At 37.9% G+C, this 24,546-nt stretch overlaps 1 protein-coding gene across 1 annotated transcript in view; it reads right to left on the minus strand.

Annotated features, from left to right (window-relative positions):
- Nucleotides 1–7,638: 7,638 nt before the first annotated feature.
- CFAP99 (cilia and flagella associated protein 99) overlaps nt 7,639–24,546 on the minus strand; it is a 48,264-nt gene continuing 31,356 nt past the window's right edge. Inside the window, exons 11-15 of the mRNA XM_072406891.1 lie at nt 22,938–23,079; nt 21,977–22,128; nt 20,632–20,837; nt 10,795–10,960; nt 7,639–9,862 (exon numbers count right to left, since the gene is read on the minus strand). Coding sequence (XP_072262992.1) covers nt 9,707–9,862; nt 10,795–10,960; nt 20,632–20,837; nt 21,977–22,128; nt 22,938–23,079 — 822 coding nt within the window. The 3' untranslated portion in view covers nt 7,639–9,706. The remainder of the gene's footprint in view (nt 9,863–10,794; nt 10,961–20,631; nt 20,838–21,976; nt 22,129–22,937; nt 23,080–24,546) is intronic.

Raw genomic sequence — 24,546 nt, forward strand, 5'->3', positions numbered from 1 at the left:
CAGCTCCTAGATTGTAAGCTCTTCGGGGCAGGGTCCTCCCCTCCTTTGTCACTGTCTGTATCTTTGTTATTTTCAACCCCTATTTATTGTACAGCGCTGCGTAATATGTTGGCGCTTTTTAAATCCTGTTTAATAATAATCATAACTGTCCCTTCTTCAGTAAAGGATTTGCCCAGTTGTGTATTTTTTTAGTTTTAGGGTTTAGTTCTTTAGAACTTTCACAAAAAAAACAACAAAATCTTACCTTTACAGACTCGTTTTATTCACATATTGAATCCTGCCAGTCCCGTGTCTCTCAGCTTCCTGGCGTATCTTTCTGCAAATGTAAAAAAAAGTGCTAATCTCACTGCACATGCTCAGAGGATATGTGGTGCAAGTATCCCAAGATGCTGCAGCAGTTCAAATGGAAGGGGAGGAGACATCTCCCCAAAAAATTTTAAAAAGTTAAAAAAAAAACTTTTTCCATTGTGTGAAAAAGATTGCCAGCCTTGTATATAATGTTGAAATTGTGATAATAGGTCTGCTTTAATATCCAGCATATTTAAAGCATACCTAAACTCAGAATTTTCACTTTACATAAAAGGGTACAGAACCCTTTCATGTAAGGTAAAAATACAAAAAGAAAACCTTTTTTTTAGGATCTCGGGCATGTGCAGAAGAAGCCTTTTTGCTGATTTCACGCATGCGCAGGGAGATCGGCAATTTCTTTTTCATCCTACGTCACATCTGGTGCCTGGGTCGGGTGACGTAGGATGAAGGACCCAGAAGAGGAGATGAAGATGGTGGCGCAGATGCCTTGGGACAAATGCCGAGACGACACGGGACCGGATGCCGCACACCCCCGGAGTGATCGGACTGCCCTGCGGGATTAAAGGTAAGTGTGTTTTTGTTTTTTTTTAGTATAGTTCCTCTTTAGGTCACTCATTACTAAAACCTCGTCTTTCATCGCCGTTTGAGTAGTCTTGGTAATTAACAGGTTATCTTAATCCTCAGACTGTCCTAAGGTGCTTTTATAAGACACCAATTTTAGGGGGAATCCCTCCCTGGCATAAAGTAAGAGGGTTTCAAGTAGTCCAATTGTTAGTTTGTTTTTTAAATTACTGTCAGTTTCATTTTCTTTCTTGTACATTTTTTACCTTGGTTGAGTAAGTTATTTCCCATTCTATTTGTAGATAGTCAGTTTCAACTGGACTTGTTCTTGTAATGTTGCTGACTGAGCTAAAGAAGTTCTTTGACAAGCTACAAGATGTCTTCATCATTGCTAGGACATTACAAGTGGCCACCTATTACCACCTATATCTCTTGCTTTCCCTAGCGGTTCATTTCTTTCCGGTTTTATATGTCTAAAAGCGGTACATTGTTTTTCATGAAAATGTATTTTACACTATAATATATTAGTATGAGTATAATAAAGTTTGAAACTTATGTAAAAATATTACATTTAATATATTAAAAAATCTATATATTTAAAAAAAAAAAAAAAATTTAAATTTAAAAAAAAAATTACATATTATACCCATAATATTATTTATACTGTAAAATAAATGTTCTTGAAAACTACACTGCTTTTACACATATAAATCTAATTTATTACATTCAATAGTTATTTTGTATTGAATGCAATACAAATGGATTTTGATTTTCCCGCCCCGCCGGCAACGTACACACGCACCAACGTCACCGGGAACTCCCCCGGTGACTCATCAGGTGCAGAGGCCGGCAGGAAGAAGAGAGAAGCAGACGGAGATTGCGGCGATAGACGACGCGGGACGCCGGCAGATTAGGTAAGGCTCTATTTACTATTACCTCCCATAGGATTACCCACCCCGAGTGTGACTCGGGGTTACCGCTTTTAGCAACTTTTTTCTACCCCGAGTCACACTCGGGGTTACCACTAGGGAGGTTAAATCTGGCAGCTGCAGGGAAGAGGAATAAAATGCGGTGCAGCTATTTTGCTCCAGATAGGAAGCAAACCAAGAGATAGCAGTGTCACGGATACCAATGGAGCGCATGATTTGTATTAGAAGGGGGTGATCAACAGTGTCAAAAGCAGAAGAAAGATCAAGGAGAAGGAGCAGGGAAAAGTTTCCTTGTGGCTTAGCTCTGATGAGGTCATTGGCCATTTTAGTAAGAGCTGTTTCGGTGGAATGGGAAAGCCAGATTGGAGAGGGTCAAGCAAAGAGTTGGTGGTCAGGTAATCGGTGAGTGTTTTGTAGACAACGCGCTCAAGAACTTTGGAAACATGGGAGAAGGGAAATAGGACAGTGGCTAGACAGTAAGGAGGGGTCCAGTGAAGGTTTCTTCAGGATAGGGAGAATTGTGGCATGTTTGAAAGGAGAGGGGTAGATACCAGTAGAGGGGGGAAAGGTTGCATAGTTTGGTTAGTGCGGGGGCCAGGGTGGAGAAATGTGCACAAAGTAGACCAGAGGGAATTGGGTCAAGTGGATGAAGATGATGAGAGAAGAGAGCAGACTTCATCTAGAGTAAGAGTTTAAGGAGGTAAGTCATAATTTACAGGTAGAAAGGTGGATGTGGCTGGAGTGGTAATGAAAGTAGGGATATCATGGGCCTGATTTATTAAAACTCCAGCCTTAAACAGGATACACTTTCATCAGTGAAGCTGGAAGATCCAGCAAACCTGGAATGGATCTGGTCCAGGATTCAAAACATTTGCTAGCAAATAGCAAATGACTTTGAAGAAATCCATTACAGGTTTGGTGGATCATCCAGCTTCACTGATGAACGTGCATCCTCTCCAGCCTTGGAGAGCTTTAGTAAATGAGGGCTCATGTCTGATTTTGATTATTTTATCTTAGGTGGCAATGTCTTGGGTAGGGAAGGGAGAGCAGGTGTCAGGTTGAAACAAGTATGATGTCAGGTCAGCAGGAGGTAAGCTGTGGGTTAGATGCCCTGGTCAATGAGTTTTATATGTATTTAAAAACAGATCATCTCAAACTGATGTAATGCCCAACACCTATTGACATAGGCAATAACAGATTCACAAGTAGCAGTAGAAACTTGAAATTTCAATCATTTTATTAAAAAAAAAAAACCTATTATTTAAAATTGGAAAATAATGGCGACTCATAAAACTACTACAGTAGCAGGTTAGGTGTTTAAGAATTGCCTCTATACTGTGAAGTATATTGTGAAATACCCATTGCAGCCTGCAGGTGGCACCAGAGACTAAACCAGTTCAAAGACACTCTGAAGGTAAAAAAAAGATAACTCAGCCTCACATTAACATATACATCTGATAGATACCACTGGGAAACAATTTTGAACAAATTTTTTGTTGACTTCAGTTTTTAAGATTATTTACACTAAAATAGGTATGTTGATTCTGAAAGTGCAGTTAATTTTATTTTGATCACGTCACGTCTCTACCGCTTATATTAATGCGATTACTGTAGCTTGGATTTGTATGAGATAGTCATTTAAACGCAAGACAGAGGTTGTGCACAGCTCTACGTAGTGAATAGGCAAAATTTATTTTTCTACTTACACACGTATATACTTTCTTTCAGATCATGTCTGGCTCTGCTGTTTCTTGTCGTGGTGCCTAAACAACCCTGATTCATTTTGTTATAGCTGTGGGAGTTTTACCATTCCCAGTCAAAGGGCGAACATCAGCACATTTGTAGAGCAGGCCTATTTGGCATATTTCAAAGGTAAATTTGGTGATCAAGATAAGTTTTGGGCCCCTCATAAGGTGTGCAAACAATGTGTCGAGGGTTTTACAGATGTGGACAAAGGAAACGTGATAAGATGCCATTTGGTATACCTATAGTTTGGCGAGAACCAGGAGATCATTTCAGTGACTGTTACTTTTTTATAGTGAAAACTTCAGGATATAAAAAGAAAAATAAACGTAACATAGAGTATCCTAGTCTACCATCGTGTATAGGCCCAGTGGCTCATTCAGATGAAATCCCGGTGCCGGTTTCGTTACACTACCCTCTTTTGAAGAACATGACTATGGTGAGGAACTAGGTGACAGCAGTGATGAAAAGTTTGAAATTGAAAAGGACTCTGTTCGTGAAGGATTTGATCAGCATGAGTTGAGTGATTTGGCACTTGATTTGGGACTATCGAAAAAGGGTTCAGAACTCCTCCATCAAGACTGCGTGAGAAAAACTTACTTGAAAAAGTACTTTACAACCAGAGAAATTGCATTTCTGCAGTACTTTAGAACTGACAGTGGCTTTGTGTATTGCCATAACATGCCTGGTTTAATGGAGGATTTGGGAATTCCAATCTATAACTCAACTGAATGGCAATTATTAATCGATAGCTCAAAGTGTGTCCTCCTTCACATGGGCCATTTATTTGGGTCAGTCCCAATTGGCCATTCAGTTTCTCTTTGTGAAGAAATTGCAGACATAGATTCAACCAGCTGCAATATCACCAACACTATTGAGTCATCTGTGTTGACCCTAAAATGGTATGCTTGCTTCTTGGTCAGCAACATGGATACAACAAGTATCCCTGTTATCTGTGCATGTGGGACAGCAGAGCACGTGGGAGGCATTGGCTGGAAAGGAATTGGCCTCCAAGATCTGCCCTAAAACCAAGTGATCCAAACATTCTACATGAGCCACTTGTTGATAGAAAGATTATCATATTCCTACCTCTGTATGAAACTGGGTCTGATGAAGCGGTTTGTTAAAGCTTTGCCAACTGAAGGAGAATGTTTCAAGTACCTAATTTTGGCATTTTCTAGCCTGTCATTTGAAAAAATAAAGGCCGGTGCGTTTGATGGTCCACAGATTCGGCAGCTCATCAATGATGAACATTTTATCTGGACAATGTCAGCAGTCGAAAAGAATGCTTGGTTATCATTCAAAGCCATTGTCAAGGACTTTCTTTGAAACACGCTGGCAAATACTTTCACAGAAATTGCCCAGAAACTTATGGAGAGCTACAAAATGCTTGGTTGCAAAATGAGCATCAAGGTGCATTTTCTACATAGCCATCTCTCTAACTTCCCGGAAAACCTTGGTGCAGTCAGTGATGAGCAAGGTGAACGATTCCACCAAGATTTGAAGGTCATGGAAGGACGATATCAGGGTGGATGGGATGTACATATGATGGCTGACTATTGTTGGAGCATCCAGCAGGATTGTCTTAACACTGAACACTCCAGGAAAAACTATAAGCGTAAAATTTTACCTTAACCGCTTACCCGATTCATTTTTCAAATCTTTTACTGTAAAAAAAATGTCATAGAGTAACAATAAATTCTTTGTATGAACAAAATAAATTTAAATAAACAGTACATTAAAGTTATTATTTCATTATTTTTTCATTGGATGTAAAATGTGTATGTTTTTGACAAAAATGGAGGGTACCCTGTATCGTAAAAACTGGATGTGATAGCAAAAAACTGAGGTCATTTCTGGATTCACCACCAAAAAATTAGTACAAAAAAGTGTAAAATCTAACTCAACAAAAAATGTGTTCCCCAGTGTAATGTATCCCAATAACATGCTGTGCATGTTGTATCTTCCTGGTGCCTTGTTGTGGTTATAATAGTTACCGTATTTTCCGGCTCTGCCTCTCAGTTCTCGCACAATAGCGAGATCTGACAGGCAGAAGGAACAGTACAATACTGGGCGTATAACACGACCCCCAACTGATTGGTTAGAGTGGGGGGTCGTCTTATACGCCCAGTCGCCTTATACACCGGAACATACGGTAAGTAAAATGTGTGAGCCATTTGAATACTAAAGCAAGGGTAATGCTGACAGCTGAAAAGCAAATTTTGATAGTGACATCTCTTATATTTCTCTCCTACCAGATTCCAGTTAAATAAAATAAGTTTGCAAAGGGACTGTTGTTGTTTTATCTTTATCACCACCTGAACAGGAAGTCTGTATAAAAGATTTAAAAATTATTCCAACACAAAATAAAAATATGTTTGGCCAATCAAAGATTATCACTTAAGCCTTCTTTTTGGTAAACCATTACCACTTTTTGTGTCATGATCCAAATTTCAATGACATGTGAAGGTGAAAATATTCAAATATCAAACAAGTGGATTGTACAATGAACACTCATGATTACAATTGTAATATAGATTGATAATAACTGTATAGTGTATACCTAGAATTACACTGTACAGAATGCTCTCAGAGTGACATATTGGAAAGGAAGTGACATTTGATTTCCTGTGGCTGTAGATGAAATGTAATTTTACCGACATTAAAACAGAACTTCAGGAATAACTACAGGACACAATAATGCCAATATTACAGGCCATACATACCGCTACTAGGCCATGACTCAATGTGTTTCCATGCATTGTGGTACGCTGCCTTATTACGCAGCGTTGTACATTAAAAAAGAGGCTGCCAATGACAGACAGATATAAACAAAGACACAGAAGGAGGAGCGGACCCTGCCTAAAAGAGCTTATACTAAGAGGTGAGGAAAAGTAGTGTATAAGAATTGGTGGGTAAGTAGTGAGGGTTTAAGAGAAAGAAGAAGACAGGTAGACAAGTTTGAAAAGATGGGACTTAAAGGCTTTTTTAAATGAGCAGAAAGTAGGAGCAAGCCAAATAGGACGAGGAAGACCATTCCAGAGAGCTGAGCTCCAGAAAAGTCTTGTGAGCCGTGCGTGTGATGAGGTTATGAGTGAGAAGTAGGTTTTGGAGGAGTGAAGAGAGCGGCTAGGGGAGTATTTTCTTTACCAGGTCAGAAAAGTAGGCAGGAGAAGAACTGTGTAGGGATTTGAAGGCAAAGCACAGGAGCTTGAATTTGATTCTTATATTAAATGGAAGCCAATGAAGAGAACTACAAAGAGATGCAGCAGAAGAGGAGCGGAGGGAAGGATGGATGAGTCTGGCTGCAGTATTCATAATAGATTGTAGAATGAATCAGATGTTATATATGACCTATATTTTCTAATAACTTAGTAAGTGGGTGAGATTCCTTTATATCTTTATACAACTGTTTTCTTAACAATGCACACAACATTGCCTATACAAATTCTGTATCTGACTTTCTATGTGCTAGATAAAATACAGCCCAGACTATTGAGGGTGGCCACCATTTATCAACCTGGAAATTAAGCAATTTAGCCATTACACATTGTTTACAGATTAATGTGTGCCTGCCACAGGCATTCGAATAGGAATCTGCTGCAGAACACCTGTTTCCAGATTGTAATTCACACAAATAATGAGGAATTATTCCTGAGAGCACTTGTGACATCAGGCTTATTATGGAGCAGCTGCGAAACAACATCACGCAAATAGGAGATTTATTAAGTATGTATAATAGCCCAGATTTACCAGGAAGAGCCAATGCTTTATTAAAGCATTTATACTTGTCATGATGTATTAGGAATAATGGTTCCTCACTTTTTTTAAATTATAGAGGTCTTATAGCCTCACTAACCATGTTCTTTCAAAAGTAAAACTGCCATAGACTTCCTATACAAAGTAGACATGTAGGCAGAAGGACCTTTCCAGTTGCTTAACTAGCCTTCTTGACATGCAAGGAAAGTTATTTTTTAACACTCCTTCAACACACATCAGACATCCATATGCATCAACATTATTTCAATTATAATCATGAAAATAAGACAAATATCACAAAAGTCCAATGCAGCAAAACATGAGGATAACAACAGAGTTCTAAATGAAATAAAAGTTTAATAAAAGTGTGTGGAAATATGGATAGTACCGTAGCATCAAGCTATAAAATAATTCAAAAGGTTTTTTAGTAGCATGAGGATATTAGTGGTGTTCTTTGATAAAGAAAGGTTTACAAGGATCTTAAAAACAGTATTTTGGTCCTCTAAACAGCAGTAACATGACAATATAGGGCAATTTTGGCAATACATAAGCTAAAAAAGGGCACCCATGTAGCCCTCTGCCTTACAAGGCCTCCATTACTTTTTATAGTGCTGAGCAGGGCTGGACTGGCCCACAGGAGGAAAAGAATCCAAATTAACCCCCTATAGTTTTTTTGTGCCCTATAGTTGGCTGCGGTACTCTGCTCCCTTTTAAAACCTAGTCCTGGGTGCTGTATTATTGTTATTATTATTAATAAACAGGATTTATATAGCGCCAACATATTACGCAGCGCTGTACAATAAATAAGGGTTGAAAATGATAGTAACAAAGGAAGAGGAGAGGACCCTGCCCCAAAAAGCTTACAATCTAGGAGTTGGGGGAAGTATCACACAATAGGAGGGGAGATTTGGAGTGGTTTTAGGAGAGGAAAAAGTGCTATAGTACTGTTTTATATACCACCCATATCAGGGGCACTATATACCTATATCGGGACACATCTTGTGCATTAGGCAGGTTATTCAATTTGATGGTCCATATATAAAAGTACATTGTAAAATGCATAGGACCACGGCTGAACTACAAAAGAACAATATGACAATGGGCTTTGTGAAGTGCTGTGCAATATGTTGTTGCTATATAAATATTGGATGATAATAAATAATATTAACTATGCCACTCAATTAAAAGTGCATTTGCATTTACGTTTCTTTTAGTTTCCCAGCAAAGTCCTAAAAATACTTTTTCTGCAAGTAACGTCCACCTAATGCAATGCTTAGCATTAGGAGTGAGCATAGCCAGAGCTGTGGCTTATATTAGCTCCTCTTGTGTTACCGCTAACCATCATTCATTCTCATGAAAAGATCAGATTTGCTGCTTCGTTAACTGTGTTTGTTACACAGAGATTTTAGATTAACTAATGCTTTGTTGATTCTCACAAGTGCACAAAACAATATGGATCTTACCAGGCATTGCAAAGCAATTTATTTCTCGTCCCTGGAAATAACGTTTTGTATACATTTTTCTCCATTACAAGCCTGATTTCGGCAGCTTTACTTATCAGGCGGAGTTGATTTTTATGCCAAGCTTGGTGTTTATTTTATGTCTCTTTTAATAGGGTTGTCAGCCTTTTCCCAACCTTTACTTGTGATGTATTACAAAGTACATCTAGATAGATGAATACATTAAAGTAGGTCTATGGTGTATTTTATTATTCATTAATGTCAGAGCCAAAAATACAATAAAAATTTTTTTTTACTTTTTAGGTAAATGTGAATACTACATGTTGCATTCTTATCTTAAGCCAGCAGATGGAGCTTCAAACTTCCATTCACATTTTCCAGACAGTTTGCTTCTTTGATGTAGATGCCATTTATAGCATTGGCCCATTTTTTATCAGACAGCTAAAAAGGAAGTTTGCGTTAGCAGTCTGGTGGCTCATAGGTGGATAGCAGAGGATAGCATAGGCCCACTTCTCCACATAGTAAAAGGACCTGTATGAATCTTGGACAATTTGCAGTAGAAAAGTAGGCTATTAAAACTGTGGGGGTCCTGAAAGTTAATTAATACTACTGCAGGGGCCACTAGATGGATTGCTAAGAAAATAATAAAGCCTGCCACTGCTGAATTCTAAAAATTCTAATTCCATGCCTTTCATGCTATAGTAGATATCCTTTATGTTAGATTCTAAAGGGTATATTTAGTGATACATTCCACAAGTGAACACAAGGAGCAGTATCTTTGGCTGTAGTATTTGTAATTTACAACATTTTTCAGTATGTATCCCAATTTTCCTGCCTTTAAAGAAATGTATGAACATGCTTCTTTTTTCACAATTTAATTCTGTGAAAAGAAGTCATACTGTTTACTGTCATTTGCAAAGTCCCTTAAAAATAAATATATTATGTCTAAAGCAGGCAGATGGTCGAATCGCCTCTTCTTGCAGCTTGATAAGCAGCTAACCGGTTTGCGGTTTCTTGTGAAACAGTGCCATGTTTGAAGAGCTGAGCCTGGCGTTCACGACTCTCTTCAAGCTCCTTCCAGTGCTTTTCTTCAAATGAGTTCTGTAAAAGACGTAAGTTCATATTGTGTAAAACATCACCTATCATAGACATATCTATATAATGACATCTTCACAATTCTCACCGTTAGCCATGAATGATAACTCAAACGATTAACACCTGACACATTCCAAGATGATGGGATTGAAGGAACTAAGTTACCTGTATGGGCAGCACAATGGCTCAGAGGTTAGCACTCTGACCTTTGCAGTGGCAGATATTAGGTTCTAATCTTGGCTAGGACATTATCTGCATGGAGTTTGCAGGTTCTCCCTGTGTTTGTGTGGGTTTCCTCTGGGAGCTCGGTTTCTTCCCACATTCCAAAAATATGCAGTTAGGTTATTTGGCTTCCCCCTAAAATGAACCTTAGACTGTATTAGATTGTGAGCCCCTCCAAGGGACAACTAGTCACACGACTATGGACTTTGTAAAGCTCTGCGTAATATGTCAGCGCTGTATAAAAACTGTAATAATAATAATGGCTATACTGTAAATGCTGGTGTACCAATCTGAGCTGCGGAAGCTACTTGAGTTTTAATTCGCCTTCAATTTTACAAAAGAATTATAGTTGGCTGTCACTAACTATTACTAGCAATCCTTTTGCACATACTTTAGTGCAGATGCCAAGACCTATGCCAAACTATGTTCTTCTAGGCATGCACCGTTTTTTCCATAAGCCTTTATTCATAGGATGTTGGGCTTATGAAGTTTACTTTATCCTTGAAGATGTGCTGACTCCTGAGATTTGTCCGTCTCTGATAGGGGGGTTCATTCCTCACAAACTCTAAGTGTTTTTTTAAATACGAATCCTAATTTTATAATTTTGTACAAGGATTTTGTTTTTGTAGCAACGCCGAACCACTGGGAATGCAGTGTAAATGTACTACCCATAATGCCGAGTTTTTCATTCACTCCGGCTCCGTACATTTATGTACCTTAGACGATTTGGCAATGTTCCGCTGGGGGTTTAGCTTCAAGGCCTCGGCCTGTCTCTTGCGCTCTGTAATTTTCTCCTCCAATTTTTTCTGCAGCTCAGTGACACGATCATCTTTTGCTACAGCAGCTTTTCCAAACTGAGATTTTGCTTTTTTCTCCTCTGACCTGTCAAAAAGACAAATGAAATAAGCAATTCTAGCATATACCTTGATTACAAACACAAGAAAGGGGATTTATTTCTACTAATAATGCAAGGTTGTTTTAATCAGATTAGTGCGTGCACATTGCACCACATTTGTGGCCCGTCACAGGAGTGATTCATTGTTATACTTAACAGCCAGTTAGGCCTGACTCTGCAGCTTTGAGTTAAGGCAGCAGTTGAAGTGGAAAATTACACTGGCTGTCTGTGAAAATGAACATTTTGCAGAAAACAAAGATTCCAGCTCTTCCCATTTATCTGCCTACAAAATATATGCTCATTTCGGTGTTTTTACTCTTTCTGTTTTTTGATAGAATAAAAGTAGATGTATATCCTAAACTAACCATAGTGTACCATAAACCAATGCCAAGTTTAATAAATGCAATACTTATGTTCACTTTTTTTCATGTTCATGTTTTTGTTCATGTTTCATGTTGATGCTGCTGATCTTCTGCAGGCTTTTTTGCATTAACCTTACTTGTGCTCCAGTTATGGCTTGTCTGGCATTTCTCAAGGTGGACTTGGTGACAAGTTGAAGCTTGTAAGACTAACTTAGTGACAATGCAGGAGCACAACTGGGAGACAGGGACAGACCGTTGTCACTCCAACAGGAAGAAGTTGAGTAAAAATCGTCAAATCAGAACACCTGTTCCTATTTTAACTCTCAAAGGTGGGAAGCTGTTCGCTTTAAAGAGTATTCCTACAATTTTGAGTTGTACCTCCAGGAAAAAAAAGTGGAAAGAAATCTCTCCAGGGGAAACAGTCAGCAAAAAAAGATAACCTGCTAGAGGTTTTTCTTTACTATCCAAAACAAAAAATAAAAGTTTTGGCTTCACACTTTCCAGATTGTCCAGTCCATCAAGTTCAACCATAAGGGAAATAAACATATCCCAGATATAAATAGGCAGATAGGGACAGATGAAATTGTATGAGCAGGTATTGCCAGACAGGACAGAATGAGTAGATACTGCCAGACAGGACAGAAAGCCACAGATGGGGCGATATTAGCAGATAACCCCTGGTTGGATAGAATTAGCAAATAAACCAGGATAATCAGACAGAATAGAGTGGACATTCCTTTTATCTCACTTTCTATTGTATGCGGCTTCCCCACCTCTTAGATTGTAAGCTCTTCGGAGCAGGGTCCTCTCTTCCTCCTGTGTCACTGTCTGTCTGTCATTTGCAGACAGCAAAGTTCATAACTCAGTGACATCCTTTAAGGGGCTCAGATCTGATCTTTTTGCTATATTTAACATTTTGGGGGATTTGTCTTATTTTCCTTTGCAGTCTGTATTTCATTTTTTAGTTTTGCACATTTTATCTCATTTTTACATCTTGTTATATTCTTTATAGTTTTCAAATGATGAAGGTGATCCTTCATTTTTATTTTTTTGGAATGCCTTTCCCTTGTTCTTTATGGCTTTTTTAACATGAGCTGTGAGTCACATATATTTTAAATTTTAGCCTCTTAAACTTAATATTATTACCTGTTTACAGCTTACATTAAATGAAATCATAATATAGCCACTATTACCCAGATTCCCTTTTATATATACATAAGCTCTTCTTTGTTAGAAAAAAAACTAGGTCCATCAAAGTATCCAATCATTCCATCCTCACAGACATTATCTGCTCTTTTTTTCTCCATTCACTCATTCTGTCCCCATGGGCAATAACTGCTCATTTATTGCCCATCACTTAGTATTTGTATATTGCACCCCATCTGGCAATGTCTGCTCATACCATTCTATCTGGTAGTTTATTATTATTATTATTATTATTATTAATAATAATAATAAAAAAGTATTTTTATAGTGCCAACATATTACAGGGCGCTGTACATTAAATAGGGGTTGCAAATGACAAAGAGCTTACAATCTAAGATGTGGGGAAGCAACATACAATAGGAGGGGGATAACATTTATGCCCATTCTATTCTGTCTGACCATCTTGGGTTATTTGCTAATTCCATCCAACCAGGGGTTATCTACTAATGTCACCCCATCTGTGGCTATCTGCTCTTTCTGTCATGTCTGGCAGTATCTACTCATTCTGTCCTGTCTGGAAATACCTGCTCATACAATTTTATCTGGCACTATCTGCTTATTCAATCCTTCCCGCAGCATCTGCTCATCGCATTACTTTTATCAATAGCATGATTGTTCCATTTTAAGTGTGTGTGCAAGAAAGAAATACTCAAGGAAAGGATGAATGAAATGAACTTGCTTAGCATGTAAGGTTCAAATGATAAATATTGTCGTGAACAGCCTATAATTTTTTTAGACCAAATAGAAACACTCTTGATTTTGAGAGTATTTTATTTAAAAAAACAAAACACATTTTTTTGATTTTTACTTTTAGTCCTGATTATAATATTTTAGTCCTGAACATAATATATAAAGAAAAAAAAACATATAAAACCACTGTACATGCCCTTAAAAGGAAGCATTCCCTAAAGAAAACATATACTGATACATTGTCATTGCTCACTTTTAATTCTGCAAATACAATTTGCTTCAAATGCCAGAGAACTGGCATCTTCAAGAGTTCAGCAATAAAATGTTTCTTTGAGAGGTAGGGTAAGTATTAGGATTCAGGCAGAAAGTGTGTATATGTAAGAGTAAAAAGGGGGTGGATTTTATGTTGGATTTCAGGAAAGGGAAGAAATAGGTATCAGGGTTTGATTAGAAGGAAAGGGACAAGAATTAAACTATGAGCAAACTGTTTGTGTAAAATGAGGAGTAACTGTTTAGGTACAGGGAGGGCTAAGTGTAAAGAAGTAAGAAGGGGAGGGTGTTTGGGTGCAGGAAAGAAGGAGAATTCAATGCTGGGGTGCAGAGAGGGTTACATGTTAATATGCAAGTTAACAGAGATACTTTGCCTGTCTTATTTTTAGAAGTTTTTGGCACTGAAAGCACGCAAGATTGCTGTGAAGAAAAGTATTATATGAAGGATGCAGTGATTAGATACTGCCAGCGTAGAGGAAATGATCAGATGATGCCAGACAGGATGCAATAATCTAATATTGCTAGACAGTTTTCAATTATCAGACACTGCCAGATAAAAAAATATCTATTTCTACATTCTTTTCCTGTAATGCTATGACCTTGACAGTTTTAATAAACATTTAGAGATGTTATTTTTAACCACAACAGTACAAATATACAGAATAAAAGTCTGTCACAAATGACCCACTACAAAGATGTGAAAACATGTACCGGAAAAAGTTAGGAATAAACCTACTTATCCCTGTCTTCTACCAGAAAACTTATCTGTGAATGACGTCACCGCCCTTCTAGGGTCTTATGGAATGCAGAACATGCAAAATCTTCTAAAAAGACGCTCTTGTAGTGGAATAGAGCAAGAATATGGCTGCTCTGCTTTCCAAAGACCTCAGCTCGGAACAACACTGCCAACACACCCAGCAATGCAGAACATGTGGAAAAGGTAAACTTTTTCTATTACAGGTAGGTCAAAATACCTAAAAGTGTTTTTGTTTTGGGTAAGCCAGCTTCTAACTTTTTATATTTCTTGGAATACACCAATAGCAGGATCTACCTGCCATAATTCTTAGTTCTGTTCCCGTCCTCCAGAGAGTTGTGTTTTCCAGCTACTTCTGTTAAGTATCCTTAATAAGGAAGCCAAGAACCCTATATTTTAGCCACATGAGTTTGAGGACCTAAAACATCAATTTAAAGGGGTAAATATTACTAAAATCACAAATCTAAATCCTCAATCCTATATTATGGTTCTGCCACTGGAGATACAACATTCAGGTAAACGGAGGCTGTTGCTGCAGCTGTGCCATGCAAATAAGTCAGTCCTGCATCTTGAACTGTATTTATAAGTGCAGCTGTACCGTGTCTGCATGTAAATTAGCTGTCTGGAAAATGAGGTAATTATGCTGCCACTGGTAAATAAATCAGGTAATGGAGTGATTTTTCTGCTGGATATTTGAAAATTAAGTATGCTTTAACACCTTTTAACATAAGTTATGTGCATGGGAGTTGAACACCTGGGGATGGGGGTCACTGCTGGCTGATGGAAAGTAAAATAGATTAAGTAAATAGCTGGCATCTTGAAAATATTATTTAATAATTATATTTATTAGTAGTTGGATATGGCGGTGCAAGTCTATTTTTATCCTATGTCTTTTGTTCAACTAGGAGAATCAATCTCAGGAGGTGCAGCAGGAAGAAAACTTAAAGCAGGGATATGCTGTATGTCATTTGGAATCATAGCAAAAACCAGCCTGTCTAATCTCTATTTTACTAGTAATTTATCTGCAATACAGAATAATACTACATTAATTTTATCCATATTTAAATCTTTTTACTATGTTTTACAAATCTTTTTGTGGCCAGACAGCTCTGGGGACCCTGTGCTCCTTGGCCCCAAAGCCAAGTATTGGCTACAGTTTCTTCTTAAAGCATTCTAATTATTTTTTGATTCAAAACTATTACAAGTATATTAATGTGCCTCAAAACAAACAAGTTTTTTATTGGGTCTGTTCACAGCATCTAGTATTTATCTTTCCTATGTAACCGATGAATCAATCTAGTTAGAGAATCTCTTGCAACCCAACATGGGACAGTGCTTGGCCAGTCAACAAGCACCAGAACTGCCACATCAGAGTTACTTACAAATGTCTCCATACCTAGAAGTACAGGGTATTTGTTTTCTTGCCACCAGCTGAATTTAGCAGTTGGGGAGTGAAGGAAAGGTAATTATGTAATGCTATGAAAAGAGAGTAATTCTAATAACCCATGTGTGAGTTTTGAAGCCACAGCAAACATCTGCATATTAAAAAAAAAACAGGTAATTTGTTAGGAGTCTGCAGATACTGTGTGGAACCAGTAGCTGGATTTGTCAGCAAGCAGTGAAATGGGTAAGTTGTCAATATAGTGTTAAACCCAGAAATTGTTTCTTAAACTAGGTGTGAAGAAGCTGTAGGTAGGTGGCAGCCCGTTTTTTTTGACCCAAGTCTTTAGTAACTACCCAAAAACAGCCGGGTGGTTACTGAAAAGTGTCGGGTGGTGCACCCAGCTAAAAGGGGCTGGGGAGAACACTGCAATAGCTCTCAGCAGCAGAGACAGGTCTGTAGGTCAATCCAGCAGGGGAGAAAGTAAGTGCCAAAGTCCAGTTTGAGATTAGCTTCACCACAAGGGTAAAGAGCAGTGCACAAGATCAAGGGGAAAACCACAATAAAAAGGCAAAGTGAACTGGAAGCTGCAGGGTTTATATAAGAAGGAAATTATCCAGATTAGGAACAGAACCAGATGAAAGTATTAAGGATCCAGGTATCACTAAGTGAATATAAGATCAAAAGTCTCAGTGGTACCCATACAAGGGAACAGCCTAAGACTCAGGAGACCAGAATTCAACCCCAATCGGTATCAGTTACTGATATACCTAGTTCATTTTAAGCTGCTCATAGACTGGTCAATGGGTACACGACTAGGTGAACACATATTATCTCTCTGATATTGATCTTTACCAAAGATAAATGTCATGCACTTATGGGCAGCTCGATCAAGCCCCACTTCATTTCACCCCTCGACCACTCCAACAATTTAATGTAAATCATGGGGAGGGAACATCTAACAACGAGCAGTTAACAAAAGCACTTCCTGCTGGTATACATTAAACATGAATATATTACCATGTCAAGAAAACAGATCTACTAAAGATTTTAAAATTAAAAAAGCCACTTTATGAGGGCCAGTGAAGCTGACAAACAGAAGAACCGTTTATATCTGTTTTATAATAGAACAAGCAATTTTTTACAAACAAACTTTTTTTTCTATAAACCATGGGGCAAAGCACAAAAGTTCACACAAAGAGCACTCCGGAATTACCAAAGTATTTGCATACTTTGAAAATGCGCAGTGAGAGTGGAACAGGTTGGAAATTAATACGTGACTGTAACATTTCTGATACAATATTGTATATTATAAAAAATACAGAATATAAGGATATGTGCCTATTTTACATCAGGGGCCTATTAGTCCATATATTGAGTTTAATGTTCTGATTTAATGTTGCATAACAAACATGGTTTTATGAATTGCAAGCACTTGGCAGCAATTCTTTGTGATAAATTAAAGATAAATTATCACTAACGGCTGTGAGCAGCCATTTGAGGAGTTTAAAAAAAGGGTGCACTTTGGAATGATTTATGTTTTGGCTATTCCCAGCATGCTTTAATTATGTATTCTGATTACAGGAATATAATTTATATTCTACATGGAGTATCCTGAGTAAGCTGTTTTTATGTTCTCCTAGAATTTCCCTGTAAAATACATGTACCTGGGGGTGGAGCTAAAATATAGTAGGAGGGGCCTAAAAATCATTAACAGGGGCCCATACCTTTACCCCATAGTAAATACATAACTATACTATTCAGGACCTGGCAGTTAGCGTGTTACCTACAGATCAATGGGCATCTGGTGGCAGAGTTTAGAAAACACTGGGGCTGAATTTACTAAATAAATATAGGATCATCCAATGTTTTATTTTCTATCCATGCACATGATTGGGTATTACTTGCAAAGTTAGTTTTCACCAGATTCACTAAGCAAAGTGAAAATTCCCTGCGAGGTGATTGTTATTATTATTGTTATTATTATTATTAATAATAATAAACAGGATTTATTTAGCACCAACATATTATGCAGCGCTGTACATTAAAGACAGACAGATACAGACAGTGACAAAGAAGGAGAAGACCCTGCCCCGAAGAGCTTACAATCTAAGAGGTGATGTAGTAGAATGAAACATGTGATGCCACATTTAGAGGGTATTTGCCTTCATCTACCTGTTTCTCCTGGAAAAGGAAATAAAGGGCTTGGATAGTGTCAAGAGTAATTGAATTGCTGCAGGACCAATTGAGAGAGAGAGAGAGACAGGAGGGTAAGTTTGTGTTTTTTTCCTGTGATGCTGCAACAGCTCTTATCCCCTGCAAAGAATAAACCCCAAAATATTATTTAGGTTTATTTTTCTTGAAACACGCCCTGAAATTTGAACTGAAGTCTGAAATGCTTTTTGCAATGAGTGCATTTGAAGCTAATCTACTCTGAAGCTAACTCACCTTCATAATTGAATAACAGAATACCAAAGCAGTTAAAGGGGTCCTTTACCAAAATTTAAAACAAACAGCAAACCCCGAAAGTAATATCAATCATTTTTTGGCAAAACATATAAACAATTTACTCTGTATAATTACAGTGAAACCTAGAAATAACACAACTTAGTTAGTATGGCCACGGGGTGGCGCTAGACAACATATATCCTAATACCCCTGAGGAAGCTGAATCTTTGGCAAAATGTGTCGGATAAAAATAAAACGGCTGTGACTACTATTTTGGATATTATCTTTAGACTTTTTTCAGGGCACTCCATGGCCCAAATTAATTCCGTATTTGGAAATATGTTGTAAATTGTCTATATGTTTTGCCCAAAAAAAAAAACACCACTGTTTTTAAATTGCATTTATTTGATCATTGAACAACCTAAGCTCCTTTAGTAAATGAATCCTATTGTGCAATACCTGCTGTAATACTGTGCCAACATATCACCAGGCTACCATTCTTATGAATCAGGTAGCATACTGGGGAGGGAAGGCTCTGTGTGGATACGATGTACATCTAAGATACTTGATAGGCAATTTAAGGAATAACTGTTTTTTGGCAAGCTTGCACTGTTTCTTTACTGAAGATCTTTTATAATGAATACGTCCAATTAGTTCACAGCTACAGAAGATGATAATGAACAATATGGAGATGCGACTGGTGAGATTAGGACAATGAACAGCACGATGATGGATTACATGCTCCAGTGATGTTGCAGCAGACTGTGAATACACAATTGCAAATATCTCAGGATTTGTACAGTAGTGGAGGCTTACAGATACCGTAAATCAATAAATGGAGCTTGTTTGTGCTGGTGGCCAAATATAGACAAATATTTCAAGCAAAACAAAAGGTTGCGTATAATGTAATAAATTGTTTACGGGATCAGCAAAAGCAAATTTAGAACTTGCAAAAGTAAATGTTCAAACACCAAAAATCTAGCAAATATGGTAATGTACAGTTAAAGTAAATGTACCAAACAGCCGTCCATTGTGTGTCCAAAAAGGAGTCTAAATGAATTTATTTTCTTGGCTGTACATGTTTAGAATTCTGTTTATATTGTATTTGAAAGAGTTCATTGTTATAGATTGTTTTACTTCACATTATCTTTCTTTTTTGTACAAACGCTTTGCTCTTTTATGTGTTATTTTTCTGATTATTTTTTTTCAATGGATCTGCAGGAAGAAATAATAAATATGGCAAAGTAAGATGAATGTAATGTTAAACTGGCCATTTGTAAAGGGGTTGTAGTGGCCATGGACCTTAGCGATCTCATAATGGAGTCTTTGGTTAATGACTGCCTCCTGAAGCATGTACAATAGCTTCTATAGTATACTTGCAGTGTTTGATTATCAACTTTGTACATACCATCCAGATAGCTTTCTGTAACGTAACATGCACTGACTATTATGTGCAGCTCCTTGGTGATGTCAAAAGCAACTTAGGTCTCCGTATTAGTTGGCCCTCTGGCCTGATCACCCAATGTTTCATATTCAGCATAATTACCAGCCTGGACCCGGTGGTGGGAGCCCCGCCCCAACCACCTAAGCCACCCTCTCTATAGGGAATTTGCGCCGCTGATCTGCGCTAAAGTTGTTTTACATTTTGTATTTTACTTGTTAATACTTTTCTTTTTTATCTCTCCCCTTCACTATACCCAGCAATATCTTTACCTCTTTTGCTGACTACTAGAGCTGCTCTCTCGGATACTGCCCATAGCTTTTCAATTGGGTTAATCCATTTCCCAGTCTCATTCTCAATGCAATACATATTTGACCCCTGTACCCGAGATGGGTTCGATTAATATTGTCTCTTGTCTATTGTCTCTCAATGTCAAAGGGCTGAATACCCCTGAAAAGCCATTCACAATATTAGCCCCATCCCCTTCTCTTATTCTTGGTTCATTTAAAATTTTACATGTCATTTCATTTGATTCTTTGTATTGTGTATACTTTATAATCACATGTTACATTTTCTATGCAGTTGAAAGGTTTGCACATTTTTGATTGTTGTACAATTGTTTCTTATTTTTAAAACATTCATGCTTCCCCATCCCTGTTTTTTTCTGTTTTTCCCTTAAATAATGAATGAAGTAAAGAAAAAAAAAGTTGGCCCTCACCGACATAGAAAGACCTGCTAGGTGTTTACATTAAAATTAAAGTTTCTGTGCCTTATTTTTTCAAGCCCTTGGTATATGAATTACTAATATTTTGCACAACCACAATTTATTTTCCAGGGATGCCATTAGAGAGTACAACCAATTATGTTGTAGTGAGACTGCTGAAAAGGGCAACAGTATGGGGCATGGCTGCTGGGTAGTGATGACTGGCTTCATGAATGTTTGTGCTGGAACATATACCAAGCCCAAAATGTTCAATTTTTAACTCAATCTAAAGAAAACCGATTCACAATTTGCCTCTCTCATAGGCATATTGTGGGTGCCCAGAAATTTTCTGATTGCGACCCTGAAATCCATTTGAAAAGGTTAATGCATGCATAGTACTAACTTGAGAAGAGACGCTTTCCCAAGAGCTGTCCTGTGCAATGAGATCTGCTCCAAGGTGTCCAGAAGCAGCTGCTGTTTGGTCTGCTTCTCCTCCAGGATCTGATCCCTTTTTTCCTCCTCTGCTTTCTTCTGAGCTTCCTTCAGCAGGGACAACCGCTCATGGAGCTCTGCTATGGACATCTCACAGTTCAGACCATGTCCTGCAGTCTGAAAGGGACAGAAGACTGTTGATATAAATTCTTCAACAACATAGAAGACTGTGTACCTTACTATACACAGCATACTACAAGAAAAAAGGGTATATTAGAGATTCATTGGCTGCCATAGTGGTTTTCCTTTTGAAAATTCTAGACGTCGAGCTGGAATGCCGATCCTCTGCTTTACCTGCTGTGTATTTATTGTAGGTCAATGACTCACAGCTGGATAACTAGCATGTTCTCAAGGTTAGAAATGGAAGGGTATATATTCTGTCTTCAACAACATTTTTTTTATATATCCCAACATATTCAGAGATATATTCCCCAAGATAAAACAAAAAGGGGGGTTTATGGTTTTATGATAGTTTGAGAGGCTACTAATGCATTGTATAATACAAATCTCTGTGCAATATATAGTTTCCAAATTCCCAAATACTATGATCTACACCCACCCACTCATCATTGCATTGCACAAAACAAGAATAAGTTAATTGTTTTCATAAAGGCTATGGAGTCTGGAGAGAAGTATAGAGGTAGGAAGCAATGTACACCACCTTGCTAGCATCTCCCACCAACAATAATCTGAATGCATCAAAAAGCAAGAGACACACAGAGATCCAGTCGTGATGTCACTGGGTTTAAGAAAAGGTATATAATAAAACTAAAAGACATTTAAAATGTAATTAACACATTTAAGTTATAAGGTTTGACTTAATTATTAAGATATGAAATGCAAACTTTAAAAAGTAGTATATAAAAAATGATTCCTGGGGAAAACATTTTCTTTCCAAAAGGAAGAGGCGGAAGGCAATAGATAAGGCAGTTGAGCAGTATTGGGAAGTGCTGGGGGGTGATTAATCAGAGATGAATGTTTTAGGTAAGGAAAAGATCTGGCGGCTATTCTTTAACAAGTGGGTTGTTAAGGGTGGACTGTTTATACATTGGAAAGATCCAGTTAAGTCTGATAGGTCAGAAAAGAGTGATCCAAAGAATGGGGGCAGTTCTAGGAAAGTTGTCATTTTTATATAACTGACCATCACAGAACATGGGATCACTTTTGTTTTACTTGCTTATATTACCTTTTATTTGCTGTCATGATGTTGCTAAAATATAATATTTTCTGTATTACCTATAATGTGGTTCTCTTACCTCTGTTGAATCCACAAACTTGTGTCTGATAATCGGCACAGACTCCATGGCTCGAATCTCACGGATTAATTCAAATTTTCTCTTTAGTTCTTCTTCAGCTTCCTCCAGAGCTTGTCGTAAAAGCTCCCGGCTCTCCTCTGTCACCTCTTGCACTAGAAATAAATTAAAGATTTGATACAAAACCTTCAAAAATAATTACATTTGACTATTGTTTATTTACAGGCCTTGCACTAGCAACATCAAAGCTTCCAATGATGGGAGATAATTAGGTAAAATTTGCTGTATGCAAGTAAAATAAATTTACAATAATGATACAATACGGATGTATCTGTATTTTAAATCTTTTGGTTTTGAAAGAATAGCTGACCTCAAAGAAATAAAGGAGTGATTTGTATGGCCCCACTCACTGTTCTTCAAAAAGTTGTCCAAAACTTTGTAGTTCGGTTTGCGAAGAAATGGCAAAGACTGATTTTTTGGGGCAGAGTTGAATATTTTTAGTGCCCGCTAAGTGACTCATACGTATGCATGTTACTATCACTATGGTTAAAATAAACTGTTATTCAGTGTTCAGACTGCCATCCAACAACCATTAAAATCATATTGGGTAAGTTATAGAGATGATCCCAGGGGGCTGAATTGCCTTCCACACATTCTATTTGTGTGCTATTTAGGTGCTCAAACTTTGTGGAAGAATATAAGACCTGGGAAAGGTTGTCATTATCTACAAAGGCAAGTGGCTCATCAAAGATTCCAGGGTGAAGCACAGAGTTGTGTTCCATGGCGGAGACATAACCAACAAATATTGGCTGAATGTTGACAGATTAAAACCAATAAATTGGTCTCAAGAGGTATAAAGTGTATATTGTATCTGTGTCACAATAGGCTATCAGATTCCAGCAGTCTGCAAGGTGTTCACATTAACTGCTAATGGTCAAGCTTTAACGTACAGTAAATATCTTACCTATCCTTTGCTTGTATTTCTGTAGTTTCAAGCGTGCTTGTTTGGTATTTTTGCGTCCCTCAGACACTTGTTCTACCAAGTCTCTCATTTCCCTCTCTTCCTGTAGACGTTTCTCTGCATACTGGCGCATCAGCTTTTGTGCCTATATAACATACATAAATAGAAAGCAATGAACACCCATTCCATCAATAACTATGCCAGCTATCTGTAGGAGGCACGTTTATGTATATTGAACAGCCAACAACAAGTCAACTGGACTGTGGTAAATCATTTTTCAGCTGCGTCTACAGTAGCTTTTTAGCAACCAGCAAAAAAGTGATGCAACTATTACTTCAAAAACCTGCATGGGCATAACAGAGTTATAAGTATTGTAAGGAATATTTCAAAAGTTATTTCAGTATTAATTTCTACGGTGGTTCAGTGGTTAGCAGTCTGGCCTTTGCAGAGCTAGGTCCCAGGTTCAAATCTCAGCCAGGACACTATCTGCATGGAGTTTGCGTGGGTTTCCTCCAGGTACTCTGGTTTCTTCCAAAAATACAAAAACATTCAGTTAGTTTTTAATTGGCTTCCCCCCAAAATTGCTGTTAGACTGTATTAAAGACATATGACTATGGCAGGGACATTCGCCTGTGAGCCTCTTTGAGAGACAGCTAGTGACATGACTATGGACTTTGTGCAGCGCTGCGTAATATGTTGGCGCTATGTAAATACTGTGTAATATTGAAATATATCTTTAATTTTCAAAAAAAAAAAAACAACCAGCAGGTGCTACAAACCTGTTAGAAACCAACTAAAAAATGCTAACTTTAGAGTCTTTGTTGTGATCATTAATGATTTTAGAGAATTAAAAAGACTTTTTACTTTAAAGTTAGGTTCAGATTGTTGCAGCCTCTGAAGCAAATGCCCCTTACCATGCATTATGGCGCACCTTACTGTTCTTTGTGTCTTGTTCATTTTAATGGGCTGCCTAACATGTGGCAGGGAAACAAAAAAGTGCACATACAACAAGCAAAGTGCATTGGGGGTGCCATTGTAATGAACTTTTTGCATTAGTCTATGTACGTATGTCAGATTATTGCCTAAGTCAAACGGTTGTGCTCGGGCGAGAATCCCACCCGTGTAGTCGCCCAAAGTCGTTCACGGATTCATCAGGATGATGAAATGAGAGCCATACAAGTCAAGTGAGGAGAGCACAGTGGGGTGTCACTTGCTTGTCCCCCCCCCCCCCCCCCCCCCCCCCCCCCCCCCCCCCGTCCCTTATCTATAGAACAGAACAGCTGCTGTGTGTAAAGGATTTGTTTGTGATAATTCCAATGATAATTGTGATAATTTCCAGTGATAAAAAATGTACATGCGTTCACAGCCTGGATTGCATTACACCAACATTGTGCAGCAACATATGCATTGCTGCTGGAGCACTGACATCTGCAGCAGAGATGGAGTTTGCAGAGCTGTCAGTGCTGATGGATGGGCAAGTCCGCCATATTGTGTAAATATTCTATGCATACTTTTGAATTATGGCAACAGCTGCCAATCCTTGACTCCATACTTTTTTAAAGTTATTTGCATTCCAATTGCATAAAAGTCCCTATGATGGTATTCTGATTTT

This window comes from Pyxicephalus adspersus, chromosome 3 (assembly GCF_032062135.1).
Source record: "Pyxicephalus adspersus chromosome 3, UCB_Pads_2.0, whole genome shotgun sequence".
Lineage (NCBI taxonomy): Eukaryota > Metazoa > Chordata > Amphibia > Anura > Pyxicephalidae > Pyxicephalus > Pyxicephalus adspersus.